This window comes from Microcebus murinus, chromosome 8 (assembly GCF_040939455.1).
Source record: "Microcebus murinus isolate Inina chromosome 8, M.murinus_Inina_mat1.0, whole genome shotgun sequence".
Taxonomy (NCBI): domain Eukaryota; kingdom Metazoa; phylum Chordata; class Mammalia; order Primates; family Cheirogaleidae; genus Microcebus; species Microcebus murinus.
The window spans coordinates 84,638,050-84,656,275 of NC_134111.1; the positions used below are offsets into that span (position 1 = coordinate 84,638,050).

The window sequence follows — 18,226 nt, forward strand, 5'->3', positions numbered from 1 at the left end:
TGAAAAATTAGACAATCATGGCTGTCGGCTAAAGTCGACACTGTGGTTTCATCTGTGGCTATCGACTATAGTTGACGCTCGTACTGAAGTGGTTAATTATACAGGTAGCACTTAATGATATATCTAGAAAAATTAGAGAAATTATAGATCCATGAAATTAATATTTATCTGAGGGAGAGTTTTCATGGACGGAGAACTGAACTTAAAGTTCAAATACCTGGCTTCAAATATTCTGCCACTTATTAACTCGGTTTACTGAGTTACTCCCAGTTTTCTTATTGTTAAGCTGGGAATAATTATGCATAGTATTATTAACTCCTAGGGAGTGATGTGATAATTAAATGAGGCAATCTGTGTTAAAGAGCTGTGTAAATCACAAGGTGCTTTGAAATGTCAGCTATTATTATCAATATCTCTAAATACTTTCATCCCTAGGTTTTTTTCATCATCACATTGCTAGTATTTTTAAAATTCAGGAATGATGAAGCATGAAGGAAGAAATGAAAGGGGAAAATATTTCATGCTAAAATAACATTTGATAGAGTTAAATCAAAGAATTGTCTTTTTTAAGTATTGTCAGTTCTGACAACAGAGGTTTTCCCTGTACTTGTTACGAATACAGATTTTCTTCCAAAATATAAAGTTTGGGAAATAGTTACTGAGAAAATTTTGTTATAGATGTTTTTAAGGAGAAAATGTATTAGTACACAAAGATTTATATTTACATTGGAAGTAAAAATATTTAATAGAAACTGGGTAGGAATGATATAATAGTTGACATCTTTCTTGGAAAAGGAGAACATACTTTAGGTTTCTATTGAAATGTAGACTCATTGTTATTTTAAATGCAGAGGACTAGAATTTAACTGATCTACCCACATTTGCAGAGAATTGGTGGTTGAACAAAAACTAGAAAACGTTACTTAGAATTGTAATATCTTTCATAGTTATGACACTATTTCAATAACCTTGTTATATTTGTTAGATGACCTGCTGAAAGATTCATCTTGCTGTAAGTTACATAAATAAGTCTTACAAATTGTATTAATTAGAAACCTGTTTGCTTGCTCTTGTTTCCTATTTTGACTGACATTTTGTATTCTCATACCCTAGACGGTGCAAACAAACTCAATTAGATTGTTTACTTCTAAAAGCACCAGTGTACTTGTACTTTGACATCCTACATCTCGTAGTCTGGCATTCACCTCACTTTTTTTCAGTTGGTCTTCTTAGACACTGAAAAACTCTTTGCTGTCAAATTTAACAGTCTTGTTTTTCATCTCTATATCCTATTTTTCCAGGTTCTGTGACAAAATGCTGTTCTGCCCCTCCTCTATTTTGTTGGCAATCTTCTCTTCTCACCTTCACATTGTTGACACTCTCCAAGTCCATTAGGATATCCACTGACTGCATGTGAATATTGACAAATATAACATTTATATCAGGAAGTGCTATGAAGAAAAATAACATGAGCAAAGGAGACAGAAATGGGGTACTGTTTTATATAAGGTGATGGGGCAGAAACCTCAAATACCTTAAAAGAATGAGGGAAAAAGGCTATATTTAAACTTGGGAAAGTGGAATTCCATGCAGAGGGGAAAGAGCCTGTGGTTGGAGACAACTTGGCTTGCTAGGGGATTAGGAAGGAGCCTATAGTGTCTGTAACCAGTAGGTTAGTGATGGAGACATTTGTTAGAACTTTTTTTTTGCCCTGAGTAGTATGTGAAGCTAATGGACAGTTTTGAACAGAAGCATAATGTGAGATGGCTCCTGCATGGAAAATAGATTGGGTAAAGGGACATGATGGAAACGGGGAGTACAGTATATTCTCCATAACTTTTTTGCAGGTTGAAGTCAGACAAGCTTTTTATGGGACAATTAGGTTTTTGCAAGGATAGTATCTGCTATTATCAAATTCTCCCATTACTAATCCCACTTAAACTTTGATTAGGAACAGATAATTGATCAGGTATTGTGGCCAAAATAACACAAGTACATGAGGCTTTGCCATTTATTACATGCAAGAATGTAATTATCACTCAGTTTCCTCATATGCAAATGGGATAATATCTATTCATTGTTAAGTGCAATTTTTGACATATAGTAAGTGCTTTATAAAAATTAAACCAGTATTCTGTATTAAAGCACCCTTTTTTTCTCTCATAACAGTACAGTTTTAAATTATATAAATGTATTTTATTTACTTGTTCATTTTCTCTATAGTCCTGCAAACTTGATGAGGCCAAAGATTATGCTTGTTTTACTCGTACCAGTATAATGAGCATAGTGCCTGGTAGATAATATATATTGAGTAGATGGAATAGCATCACTGTCATCATTGTTAGCTTCATGAGCCTCATTATTATCAGTGGCAACAACTGAATAAACAAGCTTGAATAAACAATAAACTTGTCTTTCTTACAGAAGACAAGTCCTTTATATATTTATTTACACATACTGACTTTTAAATTTTGAAAACTATATACCAATGGAGCAGAATAGAAAGCCCAGAAATAAATTCACACTTATATGACCAGCTGATCTTCAATAAGGGTAATAAGAATAACGGGAAAAGAGAGTCTGTTCAAGAAATGGTATTGGGAAAACTGTGTGTCCATATGCAAAAGAATGAAATTGGATTCTTATCTCACACTATACACAAAAATCAACTTAAGATGTATTAAATATTTCAATGTAAGAAACAAAAGTGTAAAATTTCTTAGAAGAAAACAATTTAAAAGCTTTTTGACATTGGTATTGGCAGCGATTTCATAGGTATGGCACCAAAGCACATGCAACAAAAACACTAGATAAGTAGGAATACATCAAACTAAAAGGCATCTACACTGTAAAGGAAACAAAATGAAAAAGCAACCTATAGATAGAAGGAAATATATGCAAATCATAAAGCTGATAAAGTGTTAAGAGTGATTGTGTACTATTAACATTTTGGCTCTTTAAGCTTTTTATAATTTTTAGAGCAGTTAATTGATGGTTTTTGCATTTCATAGCATTTATTTGGAGTAGGCATCATTTTCTTTTCATCATGGGAATTTCAACAACTTTCTCTCAAGATAAGTCTTGCCTCATTTTGATTATTATCTTCTTTTGCTGGGCTTTTGCAGTGAGGAAATATAATGCAGACCAGAAAGTGTTGAGAACCTTGAAGATTTGGTAGAAAATAATACTGACAGGAATTACTAACTGAAAGATGAAGAACTTCCATTTTAAAAATGATGAAATACTTTATTCTACCATCTGTCAGAAAATATAAACATAAGTAAAACTAAAATTAAATTGCAATTAATATTGAAGAAAATTAAGGTGCTTCTTATTAAGTGGCCTGGATTTCACTTACGAAATTCACTTCTATAAAAGGTCAAAGAATGCCCAACTTTCGTGAAGACCCATTTAATTTTATGACTTTCAGAAACAAACACTGTGAAAATAAAGATAATAATGAGGCTCATAAAATTTCATGCTTTAGTGTTTAGATAATTGCTTGTTAAATTAAGAAGGTATTTTTTATGGACATGGGTATATCCATTTCTTTTTTGGCTAAGAATATAATGAAAGTTTTCCTCTAATCTGATTGAATTCTGTTTTGACCATCCAATAATTATTCTACTATGAATTTTAGTGGGTTAAATTATTTTATTTATAACCACTTGAAGGAAATTAAATAGTAATTATATAATTACAGTTATCAGAAATTACTTTAATTCAAGTTTGCACATGAGAAAAATATATGACAAAGATGGCCTACTTTGGTCTAGGTAAAAAAGAAAATATTTATATTCTTTATTTTGCCAAATTATGATAAAATAATCCAATAAATACATTATTAAATATCATTCCAAAATACTTAAAACTATTCAGTTAAAATTACTTACAATGGGCATTCACTTAAAAATTGTTTTTTTACAGCATACTCTTAAATACCGTTCATATCATATTGAAAAATGGAGTTTGATGGCAACATTTTGATGATAAGAATATGATAAGAATCTGTGTATCTTAATATTGCACATTTTGCATACTTGAATTGTAGAATTAATATGCTGATATCCTGAAATGGTAGGGTTAGATAGTAATTATACCATCTCATTAAGATAAAGCATGTGTTAATTGTGTTGTTTATGATATACAAGTTTAAATAGAATGTTTCATTGACTAACTCGTACTGCATTGTACTTGAAACAGAATCTCTGTGTTTACTCTCTGTTAATAAAAGTTTTTTATTAACTCAAAGATGCTCTACAAATGTGATGAGAAGATGCTACATAGTTTAACATATTAGTTGCTTATATGAATACTTTAAACTTTATTCTTTAGTACAACTTTTATTTTACTTTTCTTAAGCAGATGGACAGCAGGAAAGTCATAATAGAGAAGCATCACCATGAAATGAATTTAAATTGTTTTACTGAGTAGACTTCATTGTGCAAATAGAAAACGAGTCCCTGAAAACCAATTTAATGGTCAGAAAAACTTTAAGGTCTAAGACTTCAATCAATTCCTATGCTTTCTTTACTGGGATGAGCAAAAATAGGCTTCTAAATGTATATTAAAAAAGTGAGTTGATGCAGGGCTGTGCATATGGTTCTGCTTAAGAAACTTTGTAGCATTGTTTTTAAAGGATTTTTAACCTATTGTGTGTTTACTTTTCAGATAAGATAAATATAATATAAGCTCATTTATAGACTTTATCAAGTTATTGAAAGTAAGACAAATTTAATAGACTCAAACAGATGTTTGTAAAAGTTTAAATTCCTTTTTGAAAGATTTACAATGTTATTAATACCCATGTATCCTAATATTTTTAGTTCATTAGGGGAAATTTAACCACTTTTGGCACATCCCCTATTTTAGGAAGATAAATCAAGCCATCAGAGCAATTGAATATATCTCTTCTACTATACTAAATAGTAATGGTAATATGATGATAATAATGATGGTTATAATTATGATTACAGTAACATCTATTACTTTCTATATGCAAGACAGTATGTAAGCCACTTTACTAAAATATTTCATTGAATACACTTTGAAGCCTAGTATATGTCCTTTTCTCAGGTGCTAAATCTGATACTTACAGAGGTTATATAGTGTATCAAGGTCACAATGCTATGAAGAGTTTCCTGTATTAAATATGATCTTATTATCATACTAGAATTGTTCTAATGAAGCTACTGGATCTGTTAGCTGATTATTTATGGAGACCTAATATTTTATTTTTATCTACTTTTCTAAAACAAATGATATTATTATTGAGATAAACTCTCATTCAACTTGATATATTTTAGAGCCTAATTGTTTTGATAGGCATATCAGAATATTCTGTTGAACTCCTTAAAAATATGAATTAAAAATCAATATGCTAAGATTTTATTCATTATTTTTTGGCAAGGTGTTTTTATAGATTTATTATTCCTTTTTGAGAACAATTTACATCTTCTATAGACACCCTTTCCCCACACTAATAATTGAAAATAGGACCATTTTCTAAATGAGTGAGAATTCAGGTGAGGTTCTTGTGTTTTCATAACAAAATATCAACTGAACCATTTACTTTTTCCATTCACTGTATTTAAACTCTCTCCTCCCCTCACTTACTAATTGCTAGGTTCATGGAAGTGGTAGAGAGTTTCTCTCTTTTTGGTCTATATTCACTCCTAGAGAGGCCTTATGTACCTGAGCCTTGGGGGTTAGGACTTTTTCAGTGTTCCTGACTCTTCTTACCTCCTCAGTGTTGTGACCAAACTCTGCCTTGTATTTGCATTTGCTCTTTCTAGAAGTTTCATACCTCTACCTCAGATATAAGAGAGCTATACTTGGTAGATGGAATATTGGGCCCCAAATTGGTTTACCTGTCCATACACTAGTGGCAGAGAGTTTTTCTTTTATTCTTCTCTCACCTGCAAAGTGTCTTTACCTGTGCCTTGTATATTACCCTTTCCCTAGAGGTGCAGGAAGTAGGTGATGCGTTATGTCTTTCCCAAGCACCTATTGGTTATCTCCTGCATGCCAGCACTCTCAGGGAGCTCTCTCTGGTCTCCTCTAATTTTCCTCATGAACACTTAATGGAGCCCTGTGGGAAAAAGCTTGTTAAATAAAGTTTAAGCGCCTGTTTTGTCAGCTACTCCCAGCTATTTCAAACTGTCATGCTAACATTAACCTTACTCAGTTTGTTAAAATTTTAGCTGATTTCTGGCATTCTTTCTCTTATGCTTGGCCACAGTTTGTTTTCCTGTCTTTACTTGAAATGGCTTGTTCCTATTTTGATTTCATGTTACTTGGTGCCTTGTCACTTCTGTTCTCTGATGAGTCAAGAAAAATGTTCTATTTTATAGTTTATCTAGATTTTTATTGTTGTTATGGTGGGACAGTGTCCTTTTCAGATTTATTCATCCTAGTTAGAAGCAGGAATTCCTATTTAAATTTTAAACCTAATAATTAAAAACCTATTTTTCAATTAGCAATATAGACAAATTGTGAAAACTAGAAGTTTCACCTATTCAAAAATAGGTGAAAATATGCAAATAATAAGAAACTCAAAATCATCTAATGGCAAAAAGAGTTGTAACAAACATAATGGACTATTACTGAAGAATCTTGTAATGCACTTGACAAGAAAGATTATATCCTTCGTTTATCTACACTCTAAAAATTGGAAGATGTACATATACTCTTATTTTGAATAAAGACTTTCTTGTTAAGATGCAAAACATCCTAAGTTCTGGTATCTTTTTTGTTAACAGTGAATATATGAAACTCTTGCACTGACATTGGAAAATAATCTGTATATTTAAATGAAAATAATCATTACTTTTATTTTGACAGTTGAGACATCTTGGCCAGAAGCAATACAATAAGAAACAAATTTTAAAAGATAAAAATACTTGAATCTTCATTCAATATCAATGTCAAAATTATTTGTCAATTTATATGGTCAATTTATATTTATATTATTTGTCAAATTATATTGTCAATATATATATATGTGGATTAAAACCTGGAAAGAGTAAATTTGTATTCATCTAATCTTTGGCATATTCCTCAGGTGATTTTTTAAGACCGAACATTTGAATCAATAATTTCTTACACTTACAAGATTGTTGGCATAAAAATGAAGTTGGGGGTCAGGTCATCCAAAACAAAGTGTTGGGGTGGGGAGAAAGAAACTTGGAAGAATGGATCAAAGACACTTTCACTGTATGCAACATGTAATTTGATCTTACAGCAAGAAGTCATACTGATCAACATATATGGCATCAGGAGCCTGCAAACCTAACCTCATCCCATAAACTTCTTTGGTATTATCCCAGACACTGCTCCTCACTGATTGCTCTGACATAGCTTAAAACAGAAATCTATTTGTGTATATTTATTTTATATGAATCTGAATTTTTAAATATTGTGACATAGAGAAGCAGATTTTTCCATTTTGATCTTAATGTGAGGTGTCAGTTCTCTAATTCAGTCCATTTTTCAGAATGTAGTCTCAGTTCAATAGAACGTCCATTGAGTAAGTAATTTTCTAACAGTCTAACAGTGATTTGAGACTATTAGAGAACTACTTCTTCATTATAAATTATATTTTACATTATTATATTGAAATTAATATATTAGGGAGGTGAGGGAAATATTCTCATTAATTTTTCACATAGAATCTGGGCATAGAAAGAATTTTCTTGCTTACTTTATCCCAGGGGTTTGCAGAAGATATATCCCTGTTGATATATTCTGTTACAGCACTGATATTGAAGACCTTTCTCATCATTTATTACCAATTATTTCTAGTAATCTAATCCACTGCTGGTATACATTTCTCATACAAATTAAGAGAATAAAATCTTGGGTTTCCAGAATTTATATATGCTTTTTTCCCCATTTATCAGAACTGAATAATCCAATATATTCTCTTTTAACTTTATACTCTAGGAAGTTGAGAGTTAAATTCTATAAAGTCTTTTCCTTCATTTGTAATTATTTTGAATTATCCTGTTCTATATGTATTTCTATTTTGTAAGCCAAACAAATTCTCTTTAGAAGTAGATGGATTTTACTTTGGATATATTCTGGCATCATACCTTTAATTTTCATTTACTTAAGTGAAATGTGGATGACTCATATTTTTGAAATTGCAAGTTTTGTCCTTTTATCCCTCATGCCCATATACTTTATGAGTTCCACACAAATTATGTTAGACATGATCCTTCATTGAGAATTATAGCAAAATCTTTGTTTTCTTATTATATTCTGAATTGCTCAATACTGTATTTGAACTGAAAACTGAACCATTTTCCAGAAAAGAATTAGCAGTGATTTTTGAAGTTATTATTATTTTTCAGTAAGGCTAGAGAAGACCTGCTGAAAACTCAGAAAGAACGTGATTTTCATCGAATGCATCACAAGAGAATAGATCAGGAAAAAACCAAATTAATTAATGACCTCAAAGGGTAAGTTGCTCATATTTGTTGGCCTATTCATCAAAGAGTTATTTAATTAGTATTAAGTAATTTATGTATGGAAGGTTTCAGATAAAGTTATTCATTCAACATTTATTTACCATCTATTGTGTGCCACATGGTACATTCTGTGTTTGAAATACAAAGATAAGTTGAAGCCCTCGCTGTCAAGAGTTCCAGGAACTATTGTGGTGTGTGATGTGGGAGGAGATGAGCAGAAACATACCAAAATATATTGCTTTGTTGCTATGCCAAACAAGAGGGCAGTCATCCTAACCAGATTGGAATGTGAAAGGGTTCAAAGACATATTTCCAAAAAAACTGAATTCTAGAGTATATGTAAGAGCAAACAGAGTGAGGAAGAGGGTTCAGCAGGGTGCTTTTGGCAGATAGTACAACTTGTGCAAAGGCACCAGGTCATGTAGGAGCATGGCATGTTCACCAGATTTTAAGTATAGAGAGCAAAGTGCAGATGTGGCTTTGCAGGAGTGGAGGGCATATCCTTAATGACCCTGAATTTATAAGGCTTTTAGAAATTATTTTGAAGACAGTATTGAGATTTATTTTCCTTCCCTTCTTATCTTTCTCCCCTAAAAAAGCAAGAAAAGAATTTTACAGTCTTTAACTAGAATTCTCTTTTGCTTGCTCTAGGGAAGTACTGTCCAATACAACTTTCTGTGTTGATATAAATATTCTATATCTATACTGTCTAATACAATAACTACTAGTCATTTATACTTAAAAATCTATCATACTTGTTAAATTTCCTAATGTGTTTAAAGGGAATACTTTATCATTCATTTCATATGAAAATTCATCATTTCATATTATACTTTTTCATATTATCTTAAAGGCCCTAGTGAAGAAATTCACATTACCTTGTAACACAGCCACACATTGTGTACCAGATAACCTTTATTTCTTCATTTAATCATTAAGAATATTTCTCCATTAACCATCTGGATGAATCCCTAATGTACATTTTCTAAGGACTTACAACAAAAATTCAGTAATGCTATCAGAGTGCCCCCCAAAAATGGTCATCAAGTTAATCAAGCAAACATAGTGAACACCTTGTCTAATAGCTGTGCCATTGCATTATAAATCAACTATAGGGTAGAGTGTTTTTGATGCCATGCTATTAGTGTCTGAGTTCTCTCTGTCATATTTCACCCAAATATTTCAATTGTGTATTCACATTTCCTTTTATTCTAAACCATTAAAAGTTGACTTTATTTTTTTCTATAAATTGTTCAACTAATTTGATAATTAATTTTACAGTATTTCCTACTTAACACGAGTATTTTATTAATAATATGCTTATTTTCAGAATTATCAATATCAAATATTAGAACTTGAAAACAAATGAGTTACAAAGTACCTATGGACCTTTTGAAAAGGTATGAAAGAGACATACCCTTTCAAACTGATTAACCAGAGAGTTTCTCTGAATGTTATTTCCTTGTTATAGTCCAGTAATGTTCTATGTGTTACTAATTCTTTGAACAAAGGATAATCAAGCCATATCTCATGAATAAGTGCCAAAGTCAGTAAATAAAGAGAAATTGTGTTATCAATATTTGCCTTAAAAGTCCTTCAACTGTTGAAAAATTATAGCTTATATGGTTTTGTATATATAAATCTGAATTTGTATATATAAATCTGAATATGTGTTTATAAATATATAATGTTTATGGAAGTGTATAGTATACAGCAAAATATATATATGCTAAGCAAAATGGAGGATGGAATTATACATACCACTTATATTTATTTTTGTTACCTTTTCTGAATATGGTTGAATTAATATACATTAAATGTATGTGTAATGTCATTGTACTTTAATGCTTAAGTTTTATTGCTATTGTCAATGAAGCATAACATGATTTCCAAATAAATGATTTTGATAAATATTTTATGAAAACATTTGTTATATAAAATGGAGACTACTGTTTTAATTTTTAATCTAAAAAATAATATTATTTTGGGAAGCTTTGGGGGAACTTCTGCTTTGGGCCATGTCAGTGTAACTGGTATAGAACTAAGCTCTCCATTGGTACCAGATTACCTCTCCAAGTGTAAAGAACTACAAAACTGGACAAAATAATATGAGGCAGTTGTTTTAAGATGTTGGAAAATTGGCAGAGCAGGAATGTGATACCTAAGAGAAGGGAAAAATAGAAAGTGAGCAGCATGATCACCTCAGTTTTCTTCCTGAAGGTACATTTGAGACCACACTTTGACAAGATATAATCTAAGCAGGACATAGTGGTTTTACGAAGCTGAGGAAGCAGAGATCAGAGATCAGACAGTGCAGGGTTGGAGAAGTAACTGGAATTTGCAGAACAATGTACACAAAAGGAAGTAGGTACATGAAAAGTAACTTAAGAAATATCTGTGGTGCTTCTCTTTAGTTTTTGACCAAATAATTAACTTATGGGAGTATAGGTGAGAGAACACAAAACTTGGCAAAGAACAGCTCCTGGGAAGCTGTGAACAAAGTAGAAATTCCACAGGTTTTACAATGCTGGGAGATGCAGGAGTTCTGACCAACTAATAAGGGAGGAACATCACTGACTATGAATAGTCGGTTAAAAGTCTTGATAAACCATGCCATAAAAGCAAGGCTAGTGTAGTCCTAGAGAAGGAGTTACTTCAGACTTGCCCTAAAAAACATCTTTAAAGTAAGTTTTGAAAAGCTCAAGCTGATCTACCAGCAAATTAACTGTCTACCAGGAAATAACTCTTTAAAGTACGATAACAAAATTCAGACAAGTATATGTATGTCCAATATACAATAAATAAAGTTTATGTTTACATATCTACATAGATATATATAAATATATAGAAGCAGAAAACATGTCCCATAATTAAGAAAAAATAGAAACAGATCCCAAAATGACAGAAATAATAGAATTAGCAGATGACGACTTTAAAACAGCTAGTATGAAATGTTTATAGTTTTAAAGAAAACAATGACTATAATGAGTGAACAAATAGGAAATTTCAGAAGTGAAATGAAAATTATGGACAAAGAACCAAATTCTAGAATTGAAAAACGTAATACTTGCAATGAAAAATTCACTAATTGGTCTTAGCAAATTGGACATTGCCAATGAAAAGATGAGAACACAACTACAGGAATATAGAAAATAAACTGGAGCACAAAGAGAAAAAAGCTGAAAAGAAGTTTTCAGACTAGAGAGAAAAAAGGCTAGAAAAAAAAACATAAATAGAACTTGTGGAACAAGTACTCTTATCATGCATATATTTGAAATTCAGGAAGAGGCTGAGGATGGCCGTCCCAATTCTGCTAGTTTACTCCAACTGCCAAATATGTCTATTTAAATTATTCACTCACGATCACTGGAATTGATCATTGGGTGGGTACATGGACAAAATAAGCTAAGTGTGAGCCAGACTTTAGCCCATACCCCACTTATTTTCGGGCCTCTATAGATTCCCATTCTAACAGAGATTTCATGATATGCTTTAGGTTTCTGGATTTCAATGGCAAATAGTTAAAATATCTTTCCCCAGTGTATAGTTACTCAAGTAAATGACCATAGGTAACTTAGTATAAGAACAGATGCTATCCTAAGTTTATAATTGCTGTGATGTTACGGAGTGCTGCTTCTACAGTCTTCCAAGGCAGCTCTGGCATTTTCATTTTGCTGTGTGTTGACTATAACTTTTTCCAGGTTTTTAAGAGCTACCCTACGAGTAAATTTATCTCATCCACTGGAGTTCTTCCTAGTGTGTTAAAACCATTGTGTCAAGGTTGATGAATTATTGTTTATCCAGTCTTACATTGCAGCCCCTTTATCAAGTACTTCAAGATTTAATCTCTGGGGTACTCTTTTGGTTCCTGCCAGTACATGCTGACTATTTCTTATAGCAGTTTATAAGTATAGTTTCTTTCTTCTCTTAGCATACCACTGTTTTGACAATCTGGAGAGGAGGTGGGATACTTCCAGGAGGGCATCTGTTACCTTGTGGGAAAGAAGCTTCTGCTGCATTTTGAAGCACAGCTAGTGTTAACTCTTTCTATGAAAGGGGGACCACCTTTGCAAGGCCACAGGGTCTGGGGAGTCAGGCTACAGAACCAATATTCTCAGGGCATCCTGAGAATCAGAGAAAAGGAGGGGCCACTTTATATTAATGAAAGAGTCAATTGGGATGATATAATATTAAATATGTATGACCCTAATATAAGAGCTTCAAAATACATGAAGCAAAACCTGGTAAAATTAAAAGGAAAAATAGATACTTTCAAGTTACAATTGAGATTTTAGCATTCTTTTTTTTTTTTTTTAGTAATTATTAGAAAATGTAGGCAGAAATTCTTTAAGTCTATAGAACATTATTAATCAATTGAACATAACTAACATTTCTTGAATTCTACTTTGGACTTTTCAGGTGCACATGGAATGTTCACCAAAATAGATCATATACTGAGCTATAAGCAAGTCTCTATAAATTTCAAAGGATTGATGTCATACAAAGAATGTTTTCTGACTACAACCAAATTAAATTATAAATCAATAATGAAAAGATCTTTGGAAGTTTCCCAAATATTTGGAAATTAAGTAAAATTTCAAATAACCCATGGGTCAAAGAAGGAAATTAGAAAATGTTTTGAAGTAAGGGATTGAAAATACAGCATATCAAAATTTGTAGAAAGCAGCCAAGGCAGCTTAAAGTGAAATTGATAACTTTAAATGCTTATATTAGAAGAGAAAGTTTTAAAACCAATGATGTGATCTTTCATTTTAGAAGCTTAAAAAGGAGAAAATTACATACAAAGAAAGAAAAAGAAATGAAAAGAACTTATAAATCAATAAAATAGCAAATGGACAAGCATAAAAAATCAACAAAATCAGATGTTGGTTATTGGAAAATATAGTAAGATTGGTAATAAAATTGATAAACCCTAGCTAAACTGATTATCACCAAATGCTGGCAAGGATGTAGAGTAACCAGCTGTCATATATAGTTGTTACGATGCAGCAATTCAACTCCTAGGTATTTATCTAAAAGAAATGAAGATGTATGATGGAAAAATATCTTATACAACTTGTATACAAATGTTCATAGCAGTCTTATCCATCATAGCAATCTTATTCATCATAGCCCAAAAAGAAAACAACTCAAGTTTTCATCAGCAGAATATCAGATGAGCATATTGTAGAATATGCAGATAAAGGAAAACTGCTCACAATAACAGGGGTTAAGTATTAATAGTTAATTAAATATAAGACAACATGGAGTAGCCTAAAAACATGTTGAGTGAAAGAAAGGAGTTTGAAATGAGAACATATTCTATGATACCAAAGACAGTTCTAGGATCATTTGGGATGCTATTAAAGCTCTATATTTTGATAACAATGTCTACTATAAGGGTGTGCAGACTTCTCAAAACTCTGAACTGTAATGATTAAGATACGTATATTTTACTCCATGTAAATTATACTTTAATAAAAAAGTAAAAAGATTTTTGAAGGCATTTTCAAATAAAGTTGATTTTAAAAGGTATTTCTATCATATACTGGATTGAATTATTTCTTCCATGAGATATCAAAATATTTTTATACTTCATTTTATTAATATAAGGTTAACCAAACTTGTTTTCAAGACCATCCTTTATTTTTACCTGAATGGCACTTTCTGTTTAATCATTTGTTTGTGGCCCTTGTCTTTTTAAAAATTGTTTCTGAATTGATTAAAGTAACCACATTTGTTTTTAATCTCAAAGAACAGAAGCATTTGTCTGAGTACATACTTGAACACAGCAAAAGGTGCTAGTAGGAAATACAAAACTAGTTAATACAAAAGTGACTTTCCCCTGTACCGCATACCCCACCTCAGGTTCTAGTGAAGTTACATGCTAAACTACACTTCCTATGCTTCTTGGCTGTAGTGTATTGACCTTTATATGGTTATTCATTTTTATTTCAAACAAAAACAAAGAAAAAGAAAAAAAGGTTTAGATGTTTGATTGAAATCACTGATTTAACTCAATTGCCCATTAAGATTATATTGGCCTTTTTTGTTTCATAGGTTGAAATTACATTATGCGTCTTATGAACCAACTATGAGGGTGTTACATGAGAAGCACCACACTTTACTAAAGGAGAAAATGCTGACCACCTTAGAAAGAGACAGAGCAATTGGGAAGGTAAAGATACAGTCAAAATACCTCAGAATGATTTTTTAATCATTGTTTTTATAATGTTAGAATTATTGGTTTTACTTCTGAGATACATTTTAAAATATTTTCTTCCAATTTTCATATAAAAAAGAGTCATTTGGAAACATTCAGAAAAAGTATTTTTCCATTTTCAAACCTATAAATATTATCAAAATAAATATTATTTAATTGAGATTCAAATTTATAGGAGATTATTAAATTGTAAAAAAGCAAAAAACTCAGCTATTGTAGTCAGACAAACTTGGGTTTAAATGCCAGCTAGTTAGCTTCATTAGCTATAAACATTGACCTTTGAAAAATTATTTAAACAATTAAAGCTCAGATTTCTCATATATAAAGTATAGCTACAAAGAACTACCTTTTAAGATTACTGTGAAACTTATATAATAAATAATAACTCCCTGCAATTTCTCCCCAAATGATTATTTGACAAGCCTAATTACTGACTCAATTTTTTTTTTTTTTTTTTTTGTCATTTTTGCTGATGGGTTATATCCTGTTCTATTCTTCCTGCAGGATTTGTGCATAGGCCTAGGGCTAGGCAGTGGGTGAAGAACCTTTGGCATAAAATTCAAGAAAAAGAAAACAAAATATTTCTATGCCACATTATAAATATGTAACAATTTGTTAGAAAATGTAAAACTGCAATTATGCTTCATGTTCTTTTATTATTTTCTGGAGATTTTCATCTTTGGTCAAACTTTCAGAAGCTACAAAAGCTTACGTGATGGTAATGCTCTTTCTTGAATAATTTTATTGTTAAGATATGCTTTAATAAAGTTTATTTTGTCTTTGAGTGTAATTATTAGCTTCTAAAATACAAAACATCACTGTCTCTATGCCTGTTTTGTTTGAATTTTAATTTTGTGTCTTGGAATGTTCGTTTGAATTGTATTTTAAGTAATGTTGAATACAATGATTTTAACAATAATTTAAATTTTTATGGCATTATATGTCAAACCTTCAGAATTTCATCCCTTGTTCCTTTTCAGCTAACCTGTCCTTCTGGCTTCCCAAGAAAAGGCATAATTCTACATCCTGGGTTATTGGGCACTAGATTCAGATCTAATCCTATATTTTATTCCTGCCCTAAGATTTAGCTTAGGTTTTTGCAACCCCTGGTCTTATGGTCTCATCTCATTATTTTTCTTCAAGAGAATCTATCTGTGATCTGGCCATATGTTTGCCAGTGATTACATATGCTTTGTGGCAGACTACGCATACTGATCTCTCCCTCTTCAAGGATACCAGGGCCTTCCAGACATCCATGCTAGCAAGTGCCTACACTCCCCTCCAGACTGTTCATTTTTACTTCTGCAGCCTGTCAAGCATTGGATCTACTACTCATCTGCTGTGTTATTAGGGCTAAGTTATCTTCCTGGCAAGGTCATCAGTTCTCCTATCCCTAACATGAGGGGGACTCTTGAAGCCATACTGAGAACATATTTAGGCATACAGTCTTTGGGTTTCAGGTTGCTTCTCACTGGTTTAGTGGGAAGAGTTAAGGATTGGGAGTGGTGGGTATGAATCTCAATTGTGCTGTAAAGTAGCCATGTGAACATTCAGGTTATTTATATATAAATCTATTTTCTTACCTATTAAACAGAGATAAATTATTTTCCTTATGATTGATATGTATCTAAAATGAAAACATGTTTAAAAAGTTAAAGTTAAAATCACTCTATGAGTTAGGGTGAGTTAGGGTTGAATTTTCCACACTACTGTTCAGATGCACAAAGAACTCTATCTCTATTATCTGCAACTGATTTTATTTTGTCTTTGAACTTCTAGTCCTGCTTAAGGCAAAAGAAAAGATATCATGCTTGTGAAAGACTTTCTGGGTTAAAACAGCCTCTTTGGGTTTAACATAGAGTTTCTTTTTTGAATATTATATTAACTGACTGTTTAGTTAAAACATAATTATCAATGTTAATTTTCTTCCTTCAAATGGCATCCTCTTCTCATTCTTCCCAGATAGTTCCTAGTAAAAAAAAGCACTTACGTATCTATATGGCCTGAAGTCTATATGTTATCTTATGTCTTCACTTTCCAATGTAGTGTGACTGGTTTTTGTCATATTAAAAAATAAATATGGGCCGGGCGCGGTGGCTCACGTCTGTAATCCTAGCACTCTGGGAGGCCGAGGTGGGCGGATTGCTCAAGGTCAGGAGTTCAAAACCAGCCTGAGCGAGACCCCATCTCTACCATAAAAATAGAAAGAAATTAATTGGCCAACTAATATATATAATATAAAAATCAGCCGGGCATGGTGGCGCATGCCTGTAGTCCCAGCTACTCGGGAGGCTGAGGCAGGAGGATTGCTTGAGCCAGGAGTTTGAGGTTGCTGTGAGCTAGGCTGACGCCACGGCACTCACTCTAGCCTAGGCAAGAAAGCGAGACTCTGTCTCAAAAAAAATAAAAAATAAAAAAAAAATATGTATGTTTTCTAGGACTGTCTACTGAGAGGGTCTAGAATTAAGGACACTCCAGCAGCAACAAGCATACCCAGGGCTCAGCACTTTGTTTTTAGCATCACTCACTGATAAAAGGTAAAGAAACAAGGGCTCCTTGGAGAAGTGGCTGATTCTAGGGCTGGGCAGGGAAAATATACAAGATGAGCCTGGAGAACTTGGAGCAACTTGTTATGCTGGAAAGTAAGGAAATGCTCAAAAAAGTAGAAAAGAAAAGAAAAATAAATAAATTAAAAACCCCAAACAAATAATGGAGTATGTCAAAGGACATACTGGGCACATAGTGGGCACTATAGTGCAGAGGTAGATGGATTCCCAACCAAATATGGTTTGGATGTTCAGACTGATAATGCCATATATACCAAAGGGTGTGAAAAAGTTACTGCATGCATAACTGAGTTCTCTGCAGAGAGCAGCACATACCTCCCAAGCATTTCTGAAATCTCTTGAGAGAGAGCAAGGAAAGGAGACTGGCTTGGGTTTTTATTGTGGTTGGGGGTTAGGGCTAGGGTGAGAATTCTTAAGTGTGAGGTGGGGCTTGTGTGATTTGAATCTCCCACCAGTACCAGGATTTCTTATCAGGTTGCCCAGATGTAGGATACAAGGGGAAGAGAGAAAGGGTAAATCTTAAAAGTTATTGGCAATCAAACATCAAAAATAGGAGTCAGATTCCTCATTATAGGAATCCACCCTGAAAAAGCTCCCAGTGATCAAACCTGCTGAAACAATTTGAGCAACAATATAATATAGTATTGGATTATAACCCAAAGTATAAAATAAATATCTATGATTCCATAATGGTATAAATGATTGAGTAAATAAATGTGGGAGAATAGACACATGTCCCATGTAGAGAAATCCCAAATAACATATGTGGACAATCTTTCCCTCAAGGACATAGAGCTTAACAACTCAGCTGTTAAGTAGTGACTGCACTTAATAACTTGCATCCAAAAATACAGCGGAAACAGGAAAGTAACTTTACAATGGGGAAACCTGGCAACCTTCCAGCTAGATGATCAAGGTTAGCATCATCAGTTTTAAGTCATATTAATAGCAAGTACCTGTGGTGT

The 18,226-nt window shown here is 32.4% G+C and overlaps 1 protein-coding gene across 1 annotated transcript in view; it reads left to right on the forward strand.

Annotated features, from left to right (window-relative positions):
* The window catches only part of SPAG16 (sperm associated antigen 16), an 838,437-nt gene that overhangs the window by 34,994 nt on the left and 785,217 nt on the right, over window positions 1–18,226 (forward strand). Inside the window, exons 6-7 of the mRNA XM_020288215.2 lie at window positions 8,355–8,462; window positions 14,532–14,649. Coding sequence (XP_020143804.1) covers window positions 8,355–8,462; window positions 14,532–14,649 — 226 coding nt within the window. The remainder of the gene's footprint in view (window positions 1–8,354; window positions 8,463–14,531; window positions 14,650–18,226) is intronic.